Source organism: Salvelinus namaycush, chromosome 9 (genome assembly GCF_016432855.1).
Source record: "Salvelinus namaycush isolate Seneca chromosome 9, SaNama_1.0, whole genome shotgun sequence".
Taxonomy (NCBI): Eukaryota; Metazoa; Chordata; class Actinopteri; order Salmoniformes; family Salmonidae; genus Salvelinus; species Salvelinus namaycush.
In genome coordinates, this window is record NC_052315.1 from 35,863,915 (window position 1) to 35,882,870 (window position 18,956).

Sequence of the window (18,956 nt, forward strand, 5' to 3'; positions counted from 1 at the left end):
GTCACTTCTCCCAGCTCTTACTGACACCTGCCATGACACCTACACTTTTTTTGATTTACTGTATCAAGCACCGACTGTGGACGTCCTTGGATGTTGAAAGTAGTTGAAATTTGGTCAGTTCGCCCTGGCCAGACAAAATCTGAACCAATTACAGACGTCTATGTTCCACAAGTTTGGACATCACAGTAGAGTACAGTAAATAAAAAACGTTGCTTATTCCTGGAAAATGGTTTAAAAACACATATGCCTTATTTCTCTTAGCTTCCATTTGATACCAAATTGTATGTTCTCCTATAAACTTCACATGATAGTGCTCATGGGGCTTTTTACATGGTAATGCCCCATAGATACCACCGTTGTTCCTGTGACAAACAAACAGTGAGAATAGCCAGGCAGTAACGTGGTTGGTTTATTTCCTGTTGGTGTGCTTGATCACATTTCACTGTCTAGGAGGTGTGTTTTTGTGGGAGGACAGCTTGTCATGGCACACTCAACTCCTAAGCTGTCACAGGGTGTCATAGGCAGCGTGAGAACCTGTCACACTAGGGCTCGTTTGGACAATAAGACTTGGCCAGGTGAGGTGCTATATGAGATTGAGCTAATGTATAGGGGTCAGAGGACAGATACCTCTGTTAATCCAAAGCGTTACCCTCTTCTTATCTAATATGTCCTCACCTTATCTCACCAACTGATTTTACAACCATCTGAAAACACTAGATAAATTAAAGGAAATCTTTGGAAGCCTATATCAACGTTTACACTTGCTTCCACCTATCGTCCAGTTCTGCCGGATCAATACAAGTGACAAGGAATGGAAGGCATTTTGTAGAATTCAGGTGTAGTGTTTGTTCCAGTTTCCTACCTGAGTGTGTTGAGCGGTGTCTCTCTCAGGCCACTATGATGGGTTGGTGTTGGATGCCATGTTTGATTTACTGGGTTACTGAGTGTATTTTTAGAGTCCTAGTCTTCTCATAGACAAAGGAGAGTTTGTTCCAGCGTCTCTCTCCCTCTCTCTCACACAGGCCTGTAAGGTAGCATTCCACTGCTCTCGGCCTGACCGATACCAGAGGAAGGAAAGAGGGCTGTTATTGAAGGAGATAAGCAATGCGATAGAGATTGATGACTCATTTAATCTCATCTCGAATAGAGTGAACTCACTTTGGTCTGTGTGTGAGTTTTTTATGTGCAGTCGTGATAATTCCACCATAGTGCTAGAATGCTCTTTTGGTGAGGTTGATAAGCAGATTAACCCTCCCTCCCTGACTTGCATTCTAAATGAAAACAGCCTGTGTGAGTAACCGGAAGATAGATACAAATGTGGCAATGTTGAGTTGTGACTCCTTTGTGTGGTGGTGTTGTGAATAGTTCTGTGTCCTGTTGCCAAGTGTGCTCCCCTGTTGCTCCCCAGCTCATCCAGTGTTTGGCCTGTAAATACCACATCATGAGTAATGTTGGGGGTAGCTTGGTCACAGGGAGGGGAGCTAGTAATGGTATATAAACCGTAATAATGACGGTTTGTTAAGAAAGCTGGAATTTTTGTGCTCATGAGATGAAGTCAGTGCATTCCTGCTGGGCAGCTCCCGTATAGGTGGCGCCTGGACCACAGTCAACACTCAATGGGGAGGAGATAATAGAGGATTTGGGTAAAAACACCTCAGCGAGAGGAGGGGGAGGAGCTAGGCTAGGGGGGGGAACTCGAACACTAGCTGTGCTGTGTGCCAGTTACACAGCAAGTGGGTCATATGATCTATTACTCATGTTGACAGAACCTTTCTAAGGATCACGCTGCCATATTGGTGTCTTTGGCCTTAATGAGTTATCATGTGCCAAATGAGACACTTTATAGGCCTAGCCTACTACTACTGTCATAAAAAAAAAGGTTTCTGTGTGTGCTTTATTGACTTTGAGTCAGGCTACACATGTTATCGCCTTGTTATTAGTGGAATACAGATCAAGCATAGTCATAAATCGGCACACAGGGAAGTGGTAAGTGCTGCTCCTGTTCGTCACTGTGAAATACACTCAGGCTTAAATCTCATCCTGTGTTAGGCTGCGCTGCTCTTCCCAGAGACAGTCTCTGAAGTTCCAAGTCTGCCAAGTCTGCCAGGTCTGCCAGGTCAGCTCCTGGTGGGAGGCATCAAAGTGTAACACACACACACACCGAGTGGCTACAGTGCATTCTGCCTGTCCACTCCTCTTGGCAATAAGCTGTCTTAACGTCTTTGAAGGAGGGAAGTGGAGATATTAATTGGGTTACAGATCTGTGTTGACGCTCTCGGGTCCGTGAGGTACCATCGGAGCTTTAACTAACCAACAGGAAACTTCAGGAACGCAATACTCGGCTCTGCTCAGCTCCCCAGGGGCAGTGGACTGGAAATGTAAACCTCAGTCACTACTGGTAGACTCAGTCACACATACGCAGGGCCTGACGTCAAAACGGCTCTGTTACGTATAGAGCCTGCAGGAGAGATGCTAAACCCATAGCCTCAATAATCAACAGATGGAGAAGGAAATGGGCCACTTGTATGTGACACAGATGCCTACAGGGTGTGTTAAATTTAGCAACAATAATATGCCTCTGTGTCTTGAGGGATTACTTTTTTTCACCCCCTTTGGCTAGATAACGTTGTGGAAGTTCGACATGTTTCTTGTAACACGTATAGTATTTTGGTACGGCCGGTTGGTTGGTTGTGAGGGTGTTGTTTAATCTTATCCATGTTTCTCTTCCTTGCAGAGAGGAGTCGGTAGTACCATGCAATGCTGAACTGAGCCAAACCGAGCCAAGCCAAGCGGATCTAAACTGAAACCTTGTCACATCTCGTAGCGTGGCGTCTCAGATGGAGCTGAAGGTGTGGGTGGATGGAGTGGTGCGCGTTGTCTGTGGCCTATCAGAGGAGACTTCCTGCCAGGATGTGGTCATCGCACTGGCTCAGGCCATTGGTCAGTATCTCAGTTCCTCTTCCTCTCTAGGGTACAAGTTCTGTCCCTCGACATCCTTAAGGCTCTTTCCAAACCAACCCTGACTGGCCCCTACCCCATAGTCACCTGGCCCCTACCCCATAGTCACCAATCTGAAAAGATTGGATAGGATTCAGCAATATGGTGAGAATCCCACTGATCATAGGGCAAGGTGTCTTCCACCTATCCCATCCTTTCTGACCTCAAAGAAGTGCCAAGGGGGAAAGGGGCTAGGAGTTGACTTGGTATGGAGCAAGCTTCTGTCACCACACTCTCAGGCTGTACTGAAGCCGCATACTGCAGTGCCAAAAACTAAACTCCATATTTAGCAGTTTCCTTTCCTCTGTGAGTGAGCGGCTGCCAGGTCATTAGGGAGAGCTTGTCCTCATTTCAGAGTCCTCATGGAGATTTCAGTTTGTTTGAACATGTTTATATGTTGTATAAGACTTATACAACAGTCTTCTACTCATATTTTTCATTGCTAAGAGAAGTGAGAGAGAGTTGAGTGAAGGACTGCAGACCTAGAGTTTAGAGTCTTGTATAGCCATTAGCCATAGCCCAGAGCCAGAGAGAGGGCAACTAGCAGTTAACTGTATAGATTATGGAACTTTGGGTGTCAACATGATGCCCACTTACTGTGCATTTGTGTGGTGATGTCTGGTATGTGTGGTGATTTGTGGCTCTCTGTCTCTCCCTCTCTCTCCCAATCTCTTTCCCGCTCTCTTCCTGCCACAGGTCAGACGGGTCGCTACGTGCTAATCCAGAGACTGAGGGACTCAGAGAGGCAACTGTTAGCCAATGAGAAGCCCCTGGAGTCCCTGGCCAAGCTGGGCCAGCACAGCAACGATGTCCAGTTCTTCCTGCGCCGCACCGGCCCCAGTAGCAGTGATGGACCAGGGTCTGGCTCTGGCTCCAGCCAGGACCGGGTCACCCCTCTTCCCCTGCCCAAACACCCCAACCCAGAACCCCTCAAACACAACCAGCCCAAGAAGTCCCTTACCTTCAACCTGGGGCCCTCCACCTCCCCCAGAACCAAAGCCAAGCAGCTCATCAGAAAGTCTCCCCGCGACTCCCCCGAAAAGAGGGCCTCACCCAGCCCCATCCCTCCCCACTATGCTCCCTCCCCACACTCCCACTCCCCCTCTCCCTCCTCACACTCCCCTTCTCCCTCCCCCCACTCTTCCTCTCCCTCCCCTCCAGTGGGCCCATCCAAAGAGGAGGTTTTCCGGCAGGTTCTTCAGCAGCAGGAGAGGCTGAGGGCCATTGAGGCCCAGCTGGAAGCCATGGAGAGAGACTCTCGGTCCTGGAACAGGGCCTCCCCGGCCCCCTCCCCTGTCCCAGAGGCTCGTCTCCCGGAGGAGATGGAAGCTCTGGAGCAGGCAGCCAGGAGGAACCAGGCCGAGTTGGCCCACGAGACGTTCTGGGAGGAAGAGCTGCAGGCGGAGGTGGAGAGAGAGAGGGGGATGAGGAGGAGGCTGGGGGAGCTCCATTCCAAGATGGACGACTGCGGCCGGCGACTCCACGACTTCTCGTCTCGCTCCGCCCAGCTTGAGCAGCAGATCCAACAGGAGAGCCTAGGTGGCAGCGCCCCGCCTGGGAGGGCCAATCAGGCAGGGGGTGAGGAGTCCCTAGGGGCGATGAGGGCGGAGTTACAGAGCCAGGGGAGGCACAGCGAGGAGCTGGAGGGGGCGTTATCAGAGACGGACAAGGGTCTGGGGAAGGCCGAATCACTGCTGCAGGTAAGGAGAGAGGGCAGGGCCCTGGAGAGAGGGGTGTAGCTCACTCTCTCCTTCACCCACACACCTACCCAGTACCCACAAGAAGCTCAATGGTTGTAGCTCAGTGGTTCCCAAATGGGGGGTCAATGGTGTGGGACAAACTGATTCAAACCTGGGAAAGCAAGTGAGCCAATCAATGACATCAATCAATTAATGGTGGTCTGCAGTGATATTTTACGTTGTGATCTGGTGGATCACAAGAACATTTGAAAAACTTTATCAAAAATGTTTGGGAACCACGGGTGTAGCTACCCTCGCTCCCCCCCTCTTGCCAGCACACTGCAGCAAACACACACGTATACACTTATCAGTGCAATGACACTCAACAACAAGTAAATATGATCTCTAACTCCAATGGTGATGGGGAAATCTACAGTATATTTTGTGGGGAAAAAACTGTCTCAAAATTAAACAATGTTTTGTACTTAAATTCAACTTGTATCTAATTGGAAGAATGTTTGCTATGAATTGTAATGTGACCCCTGTTGGGTGTCTGACTGAACTTGCTTGACTGGTATGATTGGCTGTGACAGCCTAGTTCTCATCTGGACCGATTGGATATACTCTCCCATATACGAATCTGTACTCTCATTCGTATGACATTGACAGTACCTCTACTTCCTTATATACTTGTATCTTAAAACTTCTTATGGCTGCAATCCCGTTAACGGGATGATATGACAACAGCCAGTGAAAAGTGCAGGGCGCCAAATTCAAACAACAGAAATCTCATAATTAAAACTCCTCAAACATACATGTATCTTATACCATTTTAAAGGTAATCTTGTTGTTAATCCCACCAAAGTGTCCGATTTCAAATAGGCTTTACAGCGAAAGCACCACAAACTATTATGTTAGGTCACAGCAAAAATCACAGAACAGTTATTTTTCCAGCCAAAGACAGGAGTCACAAAAAGCAGAAATAGGGATAAAATGAATCACTAACCTTTGATGATCTTCATCAGATGACACTCATAGGACTTCATGTTACACAATACATATATGTTTTGTTCGATAAAGTTCAAATTTATATCCAAAAACCTCAGTTTACGATGGCGCCATGTTCAGAAATGCCTCCAAAATATCCGGGGGAAATTGTAGAGAGCCACGTCAAATAACAGAAATACTCATCATAAACTTTGATGAAAGATACATGTTTTACATAGAATTAAAGATACACTTGTTCTTAATGCAACCGCTGTGTCAGATTTCAAAAGCTTTACGGCAAAAGCACACTATTCATTAATCTGAGAACAGCGTTCAGCCACAAAAGGAAGCCATACAGTTACTGCCAAATTGTGCAGTCAACAAAACTCATAAAAAGCATTATAAATCTTCACTTACCTTTGCTGAACTTCGTTGGAATGCACTCCCAGGACTCCCACTTCCACAAGAAATGTTTGTTTTGTTTGGTAATGTCCATCATTTATGTCCAAATAGCTATTTTTGTTAGCGTGTTTGGTAAACAAATCCAAAGTCAGGAAGCACGTTCACTAAAGCAGACGAAATGTCAAAAAGTTCCGTAACAGTCAGTAGAAACATGTCAAACGATTGTGTTGGACTGTGCTATCCGTAAATTTTTAAACAAGAAAATTGTGCTGTCTGGTTTGCTTAATATAAGGAATTTTCAATTCTTACTTTTATATTTACTTTTGATACTTAAGTATATTTAAAACCAAATACTTTTAGACTTTTACTCAAGTAGTATCTTACTGGGTTACTTTCACTTTTACTTGAGTCATTTTCTATTAAGGTATCTTTACTTTTACTCAAGTATGACAATAGAGTACTTTTTCCACCACTGTTCAGTTGCACAAGTGCATTTTCTTGGCTTGACTTGGCCACAAGCAGGTCTGTCAGAGTTTGCTTACAGTTGGAGACGGTAATGTTGTTTACAGCCGGACTGATATATCGGTTCACTGATATTGTCGGCCGGAATTGGCCTTTTAATGCTATATCGGTATCGGCTGATAACTCCACAATAACCGATATTCAAAAAATAGGATGAAAAAAAGGAATTTCATGCTTATCTGAACACTTGTGGACATTCTTATGTGTCATTATTGTCACAAAGTTTGTAGCATAGTTAGTGGACAATTGCTCTTTTGGATGGCCATTTTTTTATTTCCCCGCTGTAAAACAGTATATCGGCAGATATATCAGTATCGGAAAGTTTTGCCCCCCAAAAAATCAGAAACGGTATCGGACCCCAAAAAACATATTGGTGAGGCTCTAATGTTGTTGTTGTGGCGAGGCTGTGCCTGCAGTGTGAATAATGGCCTTACCCAGTTGGAGGGAAACACAAGCCTCATCATAATCCACATGAAACCTGATACTCGAACAGAGCCACTTTGTGGATCAGGGCTACTGTTCAGGTCAGATACACCCAGAATTGTACATTCTGTTTCAGTAGGAAGAACAGCTTAGGTAGAGGAATGGTTTTGGAAAGTTTATCCAAGAAAACAAACAGAAGGCTACACTGATTGTGCTAATAACCCCCCCCCCCCCCCCCCCTCTTATTTTATTATGTAGCTAATGATATTCTAATGTATTTCATGTGGATTGAGTGCATTTGCTACATCCCACATTAAGAAAGGGCCATAGGCGCTCTTAGACTATTACAACCCATCTCCGGGGATCCATAAGTAACGGCTGTGCTACATTAGAAGTCCAGTCGATCATCTAAGTGGGAGTGTGACTTGGTCTACACCGTCATGATGACTGACTCATTTAGTGAGTCACAACATTTCTTATCCAGAGCAACTTACAGGAGCAATTGGGGTTAAGTGCCTTGCTCAAGGGCACATCAACAGATTTTTCACCTAGTCGGCTTGGGGATTCAAACCAATAACTTTTTGGTTACTGGCCCAACGCTCTTAACCACTCCGCTACCTGGCCCTATATAAATGGTCCTCCAAGGAGGAAGGACCCACTTGCTGCCTGGTACAGGACCATAGCTTGCTGGTTTTCACTGTACACTGCAAACACACCTGCAACCCCAGTACATGTGACTATAAACACTCTGAATCTGAATGGAGATGAGCCTGCAGGTGTCAATTGTTTCCCACAACTAATCCATTCCGGCAGGGTGTAGAGCACATCTCTCTCTATCTACCCCCCCCCCCCCCTCTCCCTTTCTCTCTCCCCACTGTTCCGAGAGTGACTTTACAGTTGACGTTGGCAAGACAAGTGGCTTCTCTCTTCTTCTTTTTCACCCAGTTCAATTCAATTCAAAGTTAAATTCAAATTGATGGGCATCTATACACTTAAACATACGTTGCTGATTGCAACAAGCTTATGAACTGTATGTTCATGAATGTTACACCTTTGCAGGCAGCAGTGGCGAGCTGCAGTTTTATGCAGCAGGTGACTGACTGTTCGTTAATGATGATGAGCATCTGACATCTGAGATGAATGCTGTGGCTGTTGCTGCACTCTGGTGGTGAGAATAGGAATTACAGCCTTTGAAAGAACAGCGCCAGTTAGTCTGCGTTTGTTCCTATGATTATGTAACTAGTCCAAGTAATCTTGCAAATTACATTTCATGTCTCTGCCAGTTAGCTCTATATTTGTGATTGATTTATATTCCAACTATGCATTTCAGATATACAATATTTTGATATTTGTGAGGTAGTCCCAGAAAACAAAGGAGTTGATTCATGCAATAGCAACAACATTTTCATGTTGAAACATCTCACCACTTCTTTAATGATCTGTATCTAAATACAAACATGACTGAAACTGTCCTATGTACATTTCAGAGCGGGTTAAGAGCGTGGGGCCAGTAACTGAAATGTTGCTGGTTTGAATCCCTGAGCCGGCAAGTTGGAAAAATATGTCGTTCTGCCCTTGAGCAAGGTAGTTAACCCCCAACAACTGTTCCCTGGGTCCAACACCTATGCCTATAGGATCATTAAGTGTGTCAGTGTAGGGGTTAGGGGTCTATTTGGGATTAGGTGTGACTGTCCTGGCCCCCTCTCTGTGTCCCTCCCTAGGAGAAGCAGGAGGAGTTGGAGGAGCTGAACAAAGAGTTGAGGCAGTGTAACCTGCAGCAGTTCATCCAGCAGGCGGGAGTCCTGCCGACACACACACACTCACGCACAGATCTCAGCGACCAGCTAGAACTAGCTCACCTGCTACAGGAAGGATATAGGAATGGAGGTACAGATACACACACACACACACACACACACACACACACACACACACACACACACACACACACACACACTCACACTCACACTCACACTCACACTCACACACACACAGATGATTGCTCACCTTAAACCTCCATCTTTCTCTCCACCAGGCCTGGGCCTGCTCCCCTCAGAGTCGCCTCCCCGCCCCACAGCCAAGCAGTTCCTGGGACACCCCCGCAACCTGCAGAACCCGCTGGTGTCCAGCCTCAACCCTGAGGGTGTGTATGTGTGACACTCTACCTGCCGCTACCCCGCCCTGTCTCACTCCGCCCTGCCCCCCTGCCTCGGCTTGATTTTTTGGGCCATGCCTGGCGGCCACACCCCTCTTTTCTGTTACTAAGGGTGGAGGTCCCCGCATGGAGCCCCCAACCCCCTCCCTGCCCCTGAAGGTTTCCCTTAACGACCTTCTTCTGTCCTCTGATTGCCCCTTTACGCCTCTAATGCTATCTGATTTCCTGATCATTCTGGTTATGTTATATTGGTCTGTCTACAATCATGGCATTCAACTCTGCTTTGCTAACATCTTACTCAGTTGCACATCTCCCCTCCCTCTTCTCTTTCTGTTTCGTCCCAACTGCTCTCTTTCCCTTACTTCTGTCTCTCTCTCTCGATCACCACTCTCTCTAGCTGTTTCCGTCAGGCTCTCTCTCTGTTTGTGTGTGTGTGTGTGTGTGTGTGTGTGTGTGTGTGTGTGTGTGTGTGTGTGTGTGTGTGTGTGTGTGTGTGTGTGTGTGTGTGTGTGCGTGCGTGCGTGTGTGTGTCTGTGTGTGTGTGTTGTGCATGTTGTGGACTACCAGTAGCTCTGCCTCCTGCTGCTCCCTCCACTCCAGCTGTGCTGTAACATCCAGACGGGTGGTGCAGCTGTGAGTGCTTCATGATTCCCCACAGTATGTCGCTGTGTCCCCTGCCCCAGTCAGTCCAGCGATGCAGGGTGTCTCTCCACCCTCAGAACAACAGGCCTATTCTCTACAGACAGCTGTGTTTAAACACAACCACACTGTTACCCTGTCACCACTCTATTTCTGTATAAAAGAGTGAGCCTCATTTAAATAAATAAAAATACACATTTTTGCTGCTTACAATTGACTGACCATTCGGGCTGTAGTGTAAAATATATATTTTTGATTATTGTGTCAGAGAGGCTTTTATGTTTCTGTTTGGGAGATTACTTCTATATTGTCTTGTATGTTGGTGACCTTTGACTTCCAAAGAGAGAGAGAGAGAGAGCCTGACCTCAGAACTCTGTAAGGTGTATTGCACAGTCCATTCTCTCCCGTGTGAGGTCACGGGCCCTGTATGAATACTTTAAACATGCATCCTTCCTCCCTTCCGTGACGTAATCTCTGATCCAACTTGATTGGATAGTGTAAAGTAAGAGTTTCCATGATATTTCAGATGAGTGATTACTTCTAAGGACAGAGAATGGAACAATGCATTTCAGAAGTACTGAAACAGAGCCATGGCCTAGTATGTGGGATGTTGGGTTTCCTCCTAACTGGTTGGAATGGGTTTCCACGGTGTGTGTGTGTGTGTGTGTGCGCTCTCCCTCCTCCCTCCAGGTTGCTGAGGTATTTGGACTGTTTCTCTGGCTTTAATGGGGAAATAGAAGTAGCATGCTTGAGGTAGAAGTTGCCCCTCATCACAGATCTAGGATCAGTTGTCCCTATGACCCAATCCATTAGATGGTTAAATAACTCAGAATCAGACTCTGAATCAATGGTTCGGGCCAACTTCTACCCACTACCAGGGCATGCTTTACTGTCTCTATCTAGCAAGCTCTCCTTCCGCCTTAAAAATAAAATTGGTTTCGAGAAAAGTGTTTTCCAAACCAAACCAAATGAATGGAGACATCATCCACACTTATTTTTGTGTGTCTTGCAGTCGTGACATCCAGCGAATCGTCATGGAGATAAAACAAGGGACAGCAGGGCCAAGGAGTTGTTCACTGTTCAGTTAAAGAGATAGTTCACCCAAATTACAAAATTACAGGAAACAGTGCCAGGAACACTAATCCAAAGCATGGATTGTTGTCATGCATTGTCTATACTGCTTACAGGGTAAGGAAACGAATATGTAATTTTGTGATTTGGGTGAACTATCCCTTTAATGTCACCACCACATATTCTATTTAACCCCTGTTTGTCTTTATAACTACTGTCTGTCATTATTATTATCCAGATTACCACATATGCTACAGTGGATGCTGCTGAGGGGAAGACGGCTCATAATAATGGCTGTAATGGAGTCAATGGAATGGCATCAAACACATGGTTTCCATGGTTGATACCATTCCATTTACTCCGTTCCAGACATTATTATGAGTCGTCCTCCCCTCAGCAGCCTCCACTGATATACTATATACATACTGTATATACTACATAAATATATTTACAGCATTTGGCTACTGTATACCGTATGAAGTACGATACATAGTACCTATGTATGAAATGTAAAATAATTTAGGAAACCTTTTACCTAGAGAATGATTACTTTTTCTGTGTATTTAAATATAATAAAAGATGAGGCATTATGTTTTAGATAATCTGGCTGTTGTTGTGTTTTGAATGAATGAAAACGTTCAATCCTCTGAAAGACATCTTTGAAGAATTGAAGAAACCACATCATATTTGCAGATGTACTTGCATATACAGGCCTGGTTTAGTGACACAATAGGATATAGCCGTTGTTGGGATGGGCCGTTGTTGGGAATGTCCAACTCTGAATATTTCACATGCTAGTGCATAAAGCTGACTCAAAACTCAAGTCGCTCTTTCTATGAGGCACATTTGTTTAATGCATTATACATTTATTATAGGTATTCATAGATGAATAATGGCTGCTATAAGGAGCTGTTTTGAATGGTTACTGCAAGTCTTCCAATGCACTGTGAGTGACAGAAAGCACAATAAATTCATTACACATAGGTGGCTCACACAGTCTGTTACAAAAAATGTCTCCCTTGGTGTGGGAGGGAAGTAGTGAACACATCCTGGCACCTACAGCTGTGGGGAGGTGGTGGTGATTATAATACAGTAGACATACAGTATGTGTGACCTAGCACCGACTGCTATGGAGATTACTATGCTATGCTGACATGTCCTCACAAAATGGCTGAACATACACATTTAATGCACACTCATTCTCTATTCAAGTGCTTCTTCATACCATATACTCGCCATTTCCCAGGCTCCAGTCTAGATCTCTTCTCTCATCTCAACCACAGTGACTTGCTTTGGTAATTGACCATGGAAAATAAAAAGGAACTTATTCACAAATAAAAAGGAACATGACACGAGTGCATAACTAGGAACAAGGACAGTACAATCTAGTTTTAACAGACTATGCAAATGATCAAAAATGCAAATGAAATCTATCCAACCCTTTATGATGAGTAGCCCTGGTCCTGATAGTGTATTTAGCAGACTAGATAGCATTGAAAGTAAAATGTCTATTCACAGTTTTCTGCTCTGTAATGTAGCTTGTTAGGGATTTCACCACTACAGTAAGTGATATCATAAACAGTGATCAAACCCACGTCTCTCTGGACCCATGTCAGATGACTCAGTCCCACCGTTCTCCCTCTCTCTGTGTTTACCTGTGTAAACATGGTGGCTGTCTGATGGAATGATTGACATGAACCCCCACTGTCCTGAAACAAACTCTGCTTAGCTGCTCCACAGCTCTGTAAATATTTGTCCTTGCTACCACTTGTTAGGAATCCCAAGAAAAGCACATAAACAGATTCCTCATCTCTTTACATACTGTATGTGCACCCATATATTTACACCTTTTTCCACACTTCAGTAGTTGTCTAATGACTTTGTCAATGTCAGGCATTTCTCTACATGCCTGTTGTAACCCTTACCTCTGTAGGTTGGGGGAGTAGCTGGGGCACACACAGTACCAGTCAAAAGTCTGGACACATACTCTTTCCAGGGTTTTTCTTTATTTTTGCTATTTTCTACAATGTGGAATAATAGTGAAGACATCAAAACTGAAATAACACATGGAATCATGTAGGAACCAAAAAAGTGTTAAACAAATCAAAATATATTTTATATTTGAGATTCTTCAAGTAGCCACCCTTTGCCTTGATGACAGCTTTGCACACTCTTAGCATTATCTCAACCAGCTTCATGAGGTAGTCACATGGAATGCCTTTCAATTACCAGGTGTGCCTTGTTAAAAGTTAATTTGTGGAATTTCTTTCCTTTTTAATACATTTGAGCCAATCAGTTGTGTTGTGACAAGGTAGGGGTGGTATACAGAACATAACCCTATTTGGTAAAAGACCAAGTCCATATTATGGCAAGAACAGCTGAAATAAGCAAAGAGAAATGACAGTCCATCATTACTTTAAGACATGAAGGTCAGTCAATCAGGACAATTTCAAGAACTTTGAAAGTTTCTTCAAGTGCAGTCGCAAAAAGCATGATGTAACTGGCTCTCGTGAGGACCGCCACAGGAAAGGAAGACCCAGAGTTACCTCTGCGGCAGAGGATAAGTTCATTAGAGTTACCAGCTTCAGAAATTGCAGCCCAAATAAATGCTTCACAGAGTTCAATTAACAGACACATCTCAGCATCAATTGTTCAGAGGAGACTGCATGAATCAGGCCTTCATGGTCAAATTGCTGCAAAGAAACCACTACTAAAGGACACCAATAAGAAGAAGAGACTTGCTTGGGCCAAGAAACACAAGCAATGGACATTAGACCGGTGGAAATCTGTCCTTTGGTCTGATGAGTCCAAATTTGAGATTTTTGGTCCCAACTGCCGTGTCTTTGTGAGACACAGAGTAGGTGAACGGATGATCTTCGCATGTGTGGTTCCCACCTTGAAGCATGGAGGAGGAGGTGTGATGTTGTGGGGGTGCTTTGCTGGTGACACTGTCTGTGATTTTTTTTAAATTCAAGGCACACAACCAGTATGGCTACCACAGCATTCTGCAGCGATACGCCGTCCCATCTGGTTTGCGCCTAGTGGGACAATCATTTGTTTTTCAACAGGACAATGACCCAACACACCTCCAGGCTGTGTAAGGGCTATTTGACCAAGAAGGAGAGTGATGGAGTGCTGCATCAGATGACCTGGCCTCCACAATCACCCGACCTCAACCTAATTGAGATGGTTTGGGATGAGTTGGACCGCAGAGTGAAGGAAAAGCAGCCAACAAGTGCTCAGCATATGTGGGAACTCCTTCAAGACTGTTGGAAAGTTATTCCAGGTGAAGCTGGTTGAGAGAATCCAAAGATTGTGCAAAGCTGTCATCAATGCAAAGGGTGGCTACTTTGAAGAAACTAAAATATAAAATATATTTTTATTGCTTTAACACTTTTTTGGTTACCACATGATTCCATAAGTGTTATTTCATAGTTTTGATGTCTTCACTATTATGCTACAATATAGAAAATAGTACACAATAAAGAAAAACCCTTGAATGAGCAGGTGTGTCCAAACTTTTGACTGGTACTGTATGTTTGTCAGAGCTACTTGAAAGGGCAAAACAGTTATGATATTAAGATGAATTATGTGGAATTGGATTATGGTGATAAGATCAGGACATGTCTGGCTTGGCTGGGGATAGATAAGCCCCAAATCCCTACAATTCCCATAGTCTAGAGAGAGAGAGAGAGGGAGACATAGAGAGAGGGGGAGAGGGAGGGAGAGAAACCGAGAGAAGTGGGAAAAGAAAGGAGAGAGAGGGGGACAGTTTTCTGATCTGGTATGACTTCACTAAACCACACCTGGGAAAGGGAAGCTCACACACACACACTGAGATGTTGCAGGGTCACATTGACATGAGTATGCAGTGGAAGTGAAACACTAAACGCTAATGTTGTGTGATAGTCTCATGGGAAGATAAGAGAGAGATGTGGGAAAAAACAAATACCAAAACACAGACTGAGTAAAATTGATGTTTTTCTATTAGGGATTATCACACAGGAAGGCCTTCCAGTTCAGGAGCAGTTTAATCACATCCAGTTAGTCTCTAATCTTTGGAAACATCCCCTTTGTTGCCTGTACAGACAGAACAGTCACAAGGGCACTACCACTCTCACACACAAACACACACAACCTCACCCACTCAAGATCTAACCCCGAGGACAGCAATCTGAAACAGTAGAACATTAACAGATTATGATGGGTTGGCAGGGTGCTAACCTAATGAGGGCATTATGTTTGCTCACAGATACAGTACCACTCAACATGGATCCTCTCTCACCTAATCTGTTTAGGATGTTTCAGCAAGAGGCAGGTGAAACTTTTGCCTTTTAAATATAGAAACTTTATAAAGAATGACCTTAACCAGACAGATCAATATGTATCTAGACAGGACGTGGGTTGGAAATCATGGCATGGCATTGAATGTTGTTATCACTAGAAAGAAAGGGGGCCCTGACAAAAACAGACTTACTTGTGTAGATCTGAAAGGATTGGATAGGTATAAGCCCTATGATGGTAGTTCCACTTTTGCCATACTGCTTATACCTATCCAATCATTTCAAATGTACAGTACACATGTGCCTGGGTCTAAGAGGTAGGGGGCTAGAGGCTGTTTGTAGCCGGTCCTGAATGTTCTAGATATAGCCCTGCTGCCTGCATGACTGCCTGTTGATGGGGTGGTGCTGTGAGCGTTTGCACGTTCACATCATGCTGAGTAAGCCACAGTTAATGAGTCTGACTTACATCACTTTACATATCTACAGTATCTACTGGGTGTCACTCTGAGTCATCCAGGAGGCAATAAACTCAATACTGAAACAACACACAGGCTTTTAATTGTACAGTAAGAAGGAAATAAATATACTTGAGGCCACATGATTTCAATAGAAAGGTTTATTTCCCCCATAGGGACACATTGTCAAGCTAATTGTTTTGGAACTGAGTATACATAGTTATATACATTGATACAAGTGTCTATGCTAATTAACGAAATACACATAAAAGTCAACTAAGGCAATGTCAAAGAAAAACTCAGCACCAGTAGAGTCCCAGTAGATGGCATGAAAGGTCTACAGGAGGGCAGGTCCATAGTAAGCCTAATGATAAAGGCCTCTGACTGACAGTCTGTCTAGAGATTGTGTACTGGGATATAATACAGTACTCAGAAAGGCCACAAGGAGGGCAGTAAAGCCAATAGGTGTCAGATAGCACTAGATGTACAGCTTGCGGATATACGTTACATTTAGAGAAAGTCTGTCTGGACAGGGCCGTTCCCACGACGGCAGGAGGGACAGGGAAGTCTCCCTAAAACCAGGTTAGCCGCTGTCACACGCACAGTGGAATTGGGATAGGCGCAATGTACGTTAGTCAGTGGCTTACCTGATTTCAGATTTGTAAGATATCCTACTAAATGCTAACTTGAGTGGCTGGGGGGGGTAATAACACAATAATAGCATAGTAATAATAATAATATCCTTATCATACATCTTATTTGATATCAACATGGCAAGCAGATATAAACTTAATTGTGGCCTTAGGAATTTGGCAAAGCAGTTGCCTAAATAGTGTGAATCCAAATGCTGAAAATAACTTTTGGATTTAAAACTATATGGCAATCTCAGTTGGTTTGGCAGGCTAATCTTTGGCATTTTCATCTGAATTCTCGATACATTTCGGTTGTAAACTATTTAGCATGGTTCTCTTTTAATCTTATCAGTCAAAATTACAAATATGATCAACACTAGTGATTAATTCTACAACATAGGCCTATAACACATCATACACCCTGTGAAACATTGTATCTAGCTATTTCAAAAACATTTGGAAAATATTCTCATTTTGAACAGAATACAAAATTACACCAGATAAAAATATACAGTATAGCCTACTCACCAATCTCCCAAGTTTTATTTTTGAACAGGTCATTTGTAAGAGAAAATAACTCCAATAGCTCTGATGAGTGCTACACTTTAATGCATGCAAACACTGTAACTGTTTTCTGAAAAAGAAGGTACAATATTTCATTAAAGTTAGGTGCATTTAAAGAATAGCAGTGTTGGCTAGACAAACGCAGAAGTTCAGTCCACTTGCGCTACCCCAACCATGCCCACTCCCTTGCATCTGCAACCTGAACTGCATATGCAAATAATACAGATATTGGCGTCTCGTAAAGCCAGTGGGCAGTCATATTCCTAATGTTCAGGCCGTCCAATAGACAACCAGCGAATTACAGCTCCAAGGGGTGTGCTTAACACCACCAATGGGTTTGGTGGATTTCCCTGAGTTATAGTTGGGTTGCGGCGCGTTCATTTCTGCACGTCTTACATTAGGAATGAACCATTTTCATGACATACATTTCCTGCAATCGGCAACATTAATCAGAAAGGCTTTCACGACTAGATTCCCCCAGTGAAAAAATCGGGCGAACTGTGATGCAACATTGGTCACTTGAGTCAAGGGAGGTGTATTTAACCCATTTTGAGAAAAAGCGCTCTACCCGTTCTACTACTGAAAGTGGTTGAACTCTGTTCGCTTGTGTTCAGTGTTGCCATGAGGAGAGTGTGGTTGTGCACGTACCAAGGATGCTGCTGCAGAACAGCAGTGGAAGCCAGAACGAGAGAGCGCGAATGGCACAGACTGTATGATCTATTCTAGACTAATGTGGTAATGCAATCATGAAGTATTCAAGGCGCGTTACGGAGCATCTCAAATTATTTAGATGCCCTGCAAGACGCAAAGTGCCATGTCAGATACAATTGCCCGACACTCAATACCATTATTTAATACACGATTTAAACAGATTGATACTCACATTTTGCTGATAAATATATTATATTACCGTTTTCTTAGTACTCCCGTCCCCTGTTGACAATTCTCTTCATAATCATAATACTTTTACACATATTTCTAGCTTGAATACTCCCACATTTCCTCTAACTACTGTACTGTCTGGTCCGACCAGATCACAGGTCCAGGTCAGTGGGGTGGTGAGAGGCAACTCAGGCGGGTTCATCTGAATACATTTCATTCACACAATTTTCTCTTAATCGTGACACTATTTGCATTATTCATTCAACCATATAATTGTCCCCTTCAAATATAAAAAATAACCTGCTATAGCAGATAGCCTAGTTTGCCTTGAGCGACGGTGTGCTATGCGTAAAACTGTTCAAAATTTGAACTTTTGACCGCGACGGATTGGCTGGTGTCAAACAATCCTTTTTTCGCCTCGGTGTATATAAAAACATATTTAAATAGTGCTGTGTGTGTCTGAAGCTTTATTGATACTGGCGCACAGGTTCAATAACATTACCAAGTGACCTGATTGAAGTCGAAGCCAAAGCTATCAACATAATATTGTCTGGTCGAAAATGCCAGACCATACCATTTACTTGATTGGATACAATCGGATACAGGGACAAATTATTACACGATAGATACAAAGCAACAATTAAGCAGGAATGTCTTATGCTTTAGCCTATTATGTAACAGGCCCGTCCTGGTAATACGTCATTTTTACATCAACCAGCAGAGAGCGGCAGAGCCACATAGTATGTAGGCAACCGGTATGCCCATTATTAGTCTTATGATCAGTCCGGCTACACACAGCCTACAGTAAAGTTGCACGATTGGATGGCTTTGCATGGGTAACCTATAAACTAGCTAGCCTAATAGGCAGCATAATGGTGAGCATAGGCAGTGGCATAGCGCAGTTTCGCCAGGCCCCGGAAGGTACGAGCAAGACGATGTGGTAGTTAAGAGTTCTGTGAGGAGAGAGGGGGTATATATTCAGGTCCCCCTGGTACGCAGGGAACTCAAGTCCTTGAGCCGGTCAAAAGGGCTCGATCTTTGGAAAAGGGAGTGGGATTCTAGTAGTCAAAGGAGGCAATTGTATTGCGTGCACCGGTCAGTAAAGGAAGAAGTGTGATGTAGCAGTGAGGACGTTGTGTGGAATAGACTAGGGTTTGGGCACACAGGTTTGAATGCCACGTTCTGGATGGTAGGGTGACATGAAACAGGTCTGTGTGATGAGTGTTTATCAGAGGAAAAGGTGGAGCATGTGTTGACATTTTGTG

At 44.0% G+C, this 18,956-nt stretch overlaps 1 protein-coding gene across 1 annotated transcript in view; it reads left to right on the forward strand.

Moving 5' to 3' along the window:
• LOC120054021 (ras association domain-containing protein 8-like) overlaps nt 1-11,212 on the forward strand; it is a 41,979-nt gene extending 30,767 nt beyond the window's left edge. Inside the window, exons 2-6 of the mRNA XM_039001376.1 lie at nt 2,735-2,940; nt 3,694-4,697; nt 8,732-8,897; nt 9,046-9,153; nt 10,817-11,212. Coding sequence (XP_038857304.1) covers nt 2,838-2,940; nt 3,694-4,697; nt 8,732-8,897; nt 9,046-9,153; nt 10,817-10,848 — 1,413 coding nt within the window. The 5' untranslated portion in view covers nt 2,735-2,837 and the 3' untranslated portion in view covers nt 10,849-11,212. The remainder of the gene's footprint in view (nt 1-2,734; nt 2,941-3,693; nt 4,698-8,731; nt 8,898-9,045; nt 9,154-10,816) is intronic.
• The last annotated feature ends 7,744 nt before the right edge of the window (nt 11,213-18,956 follow it).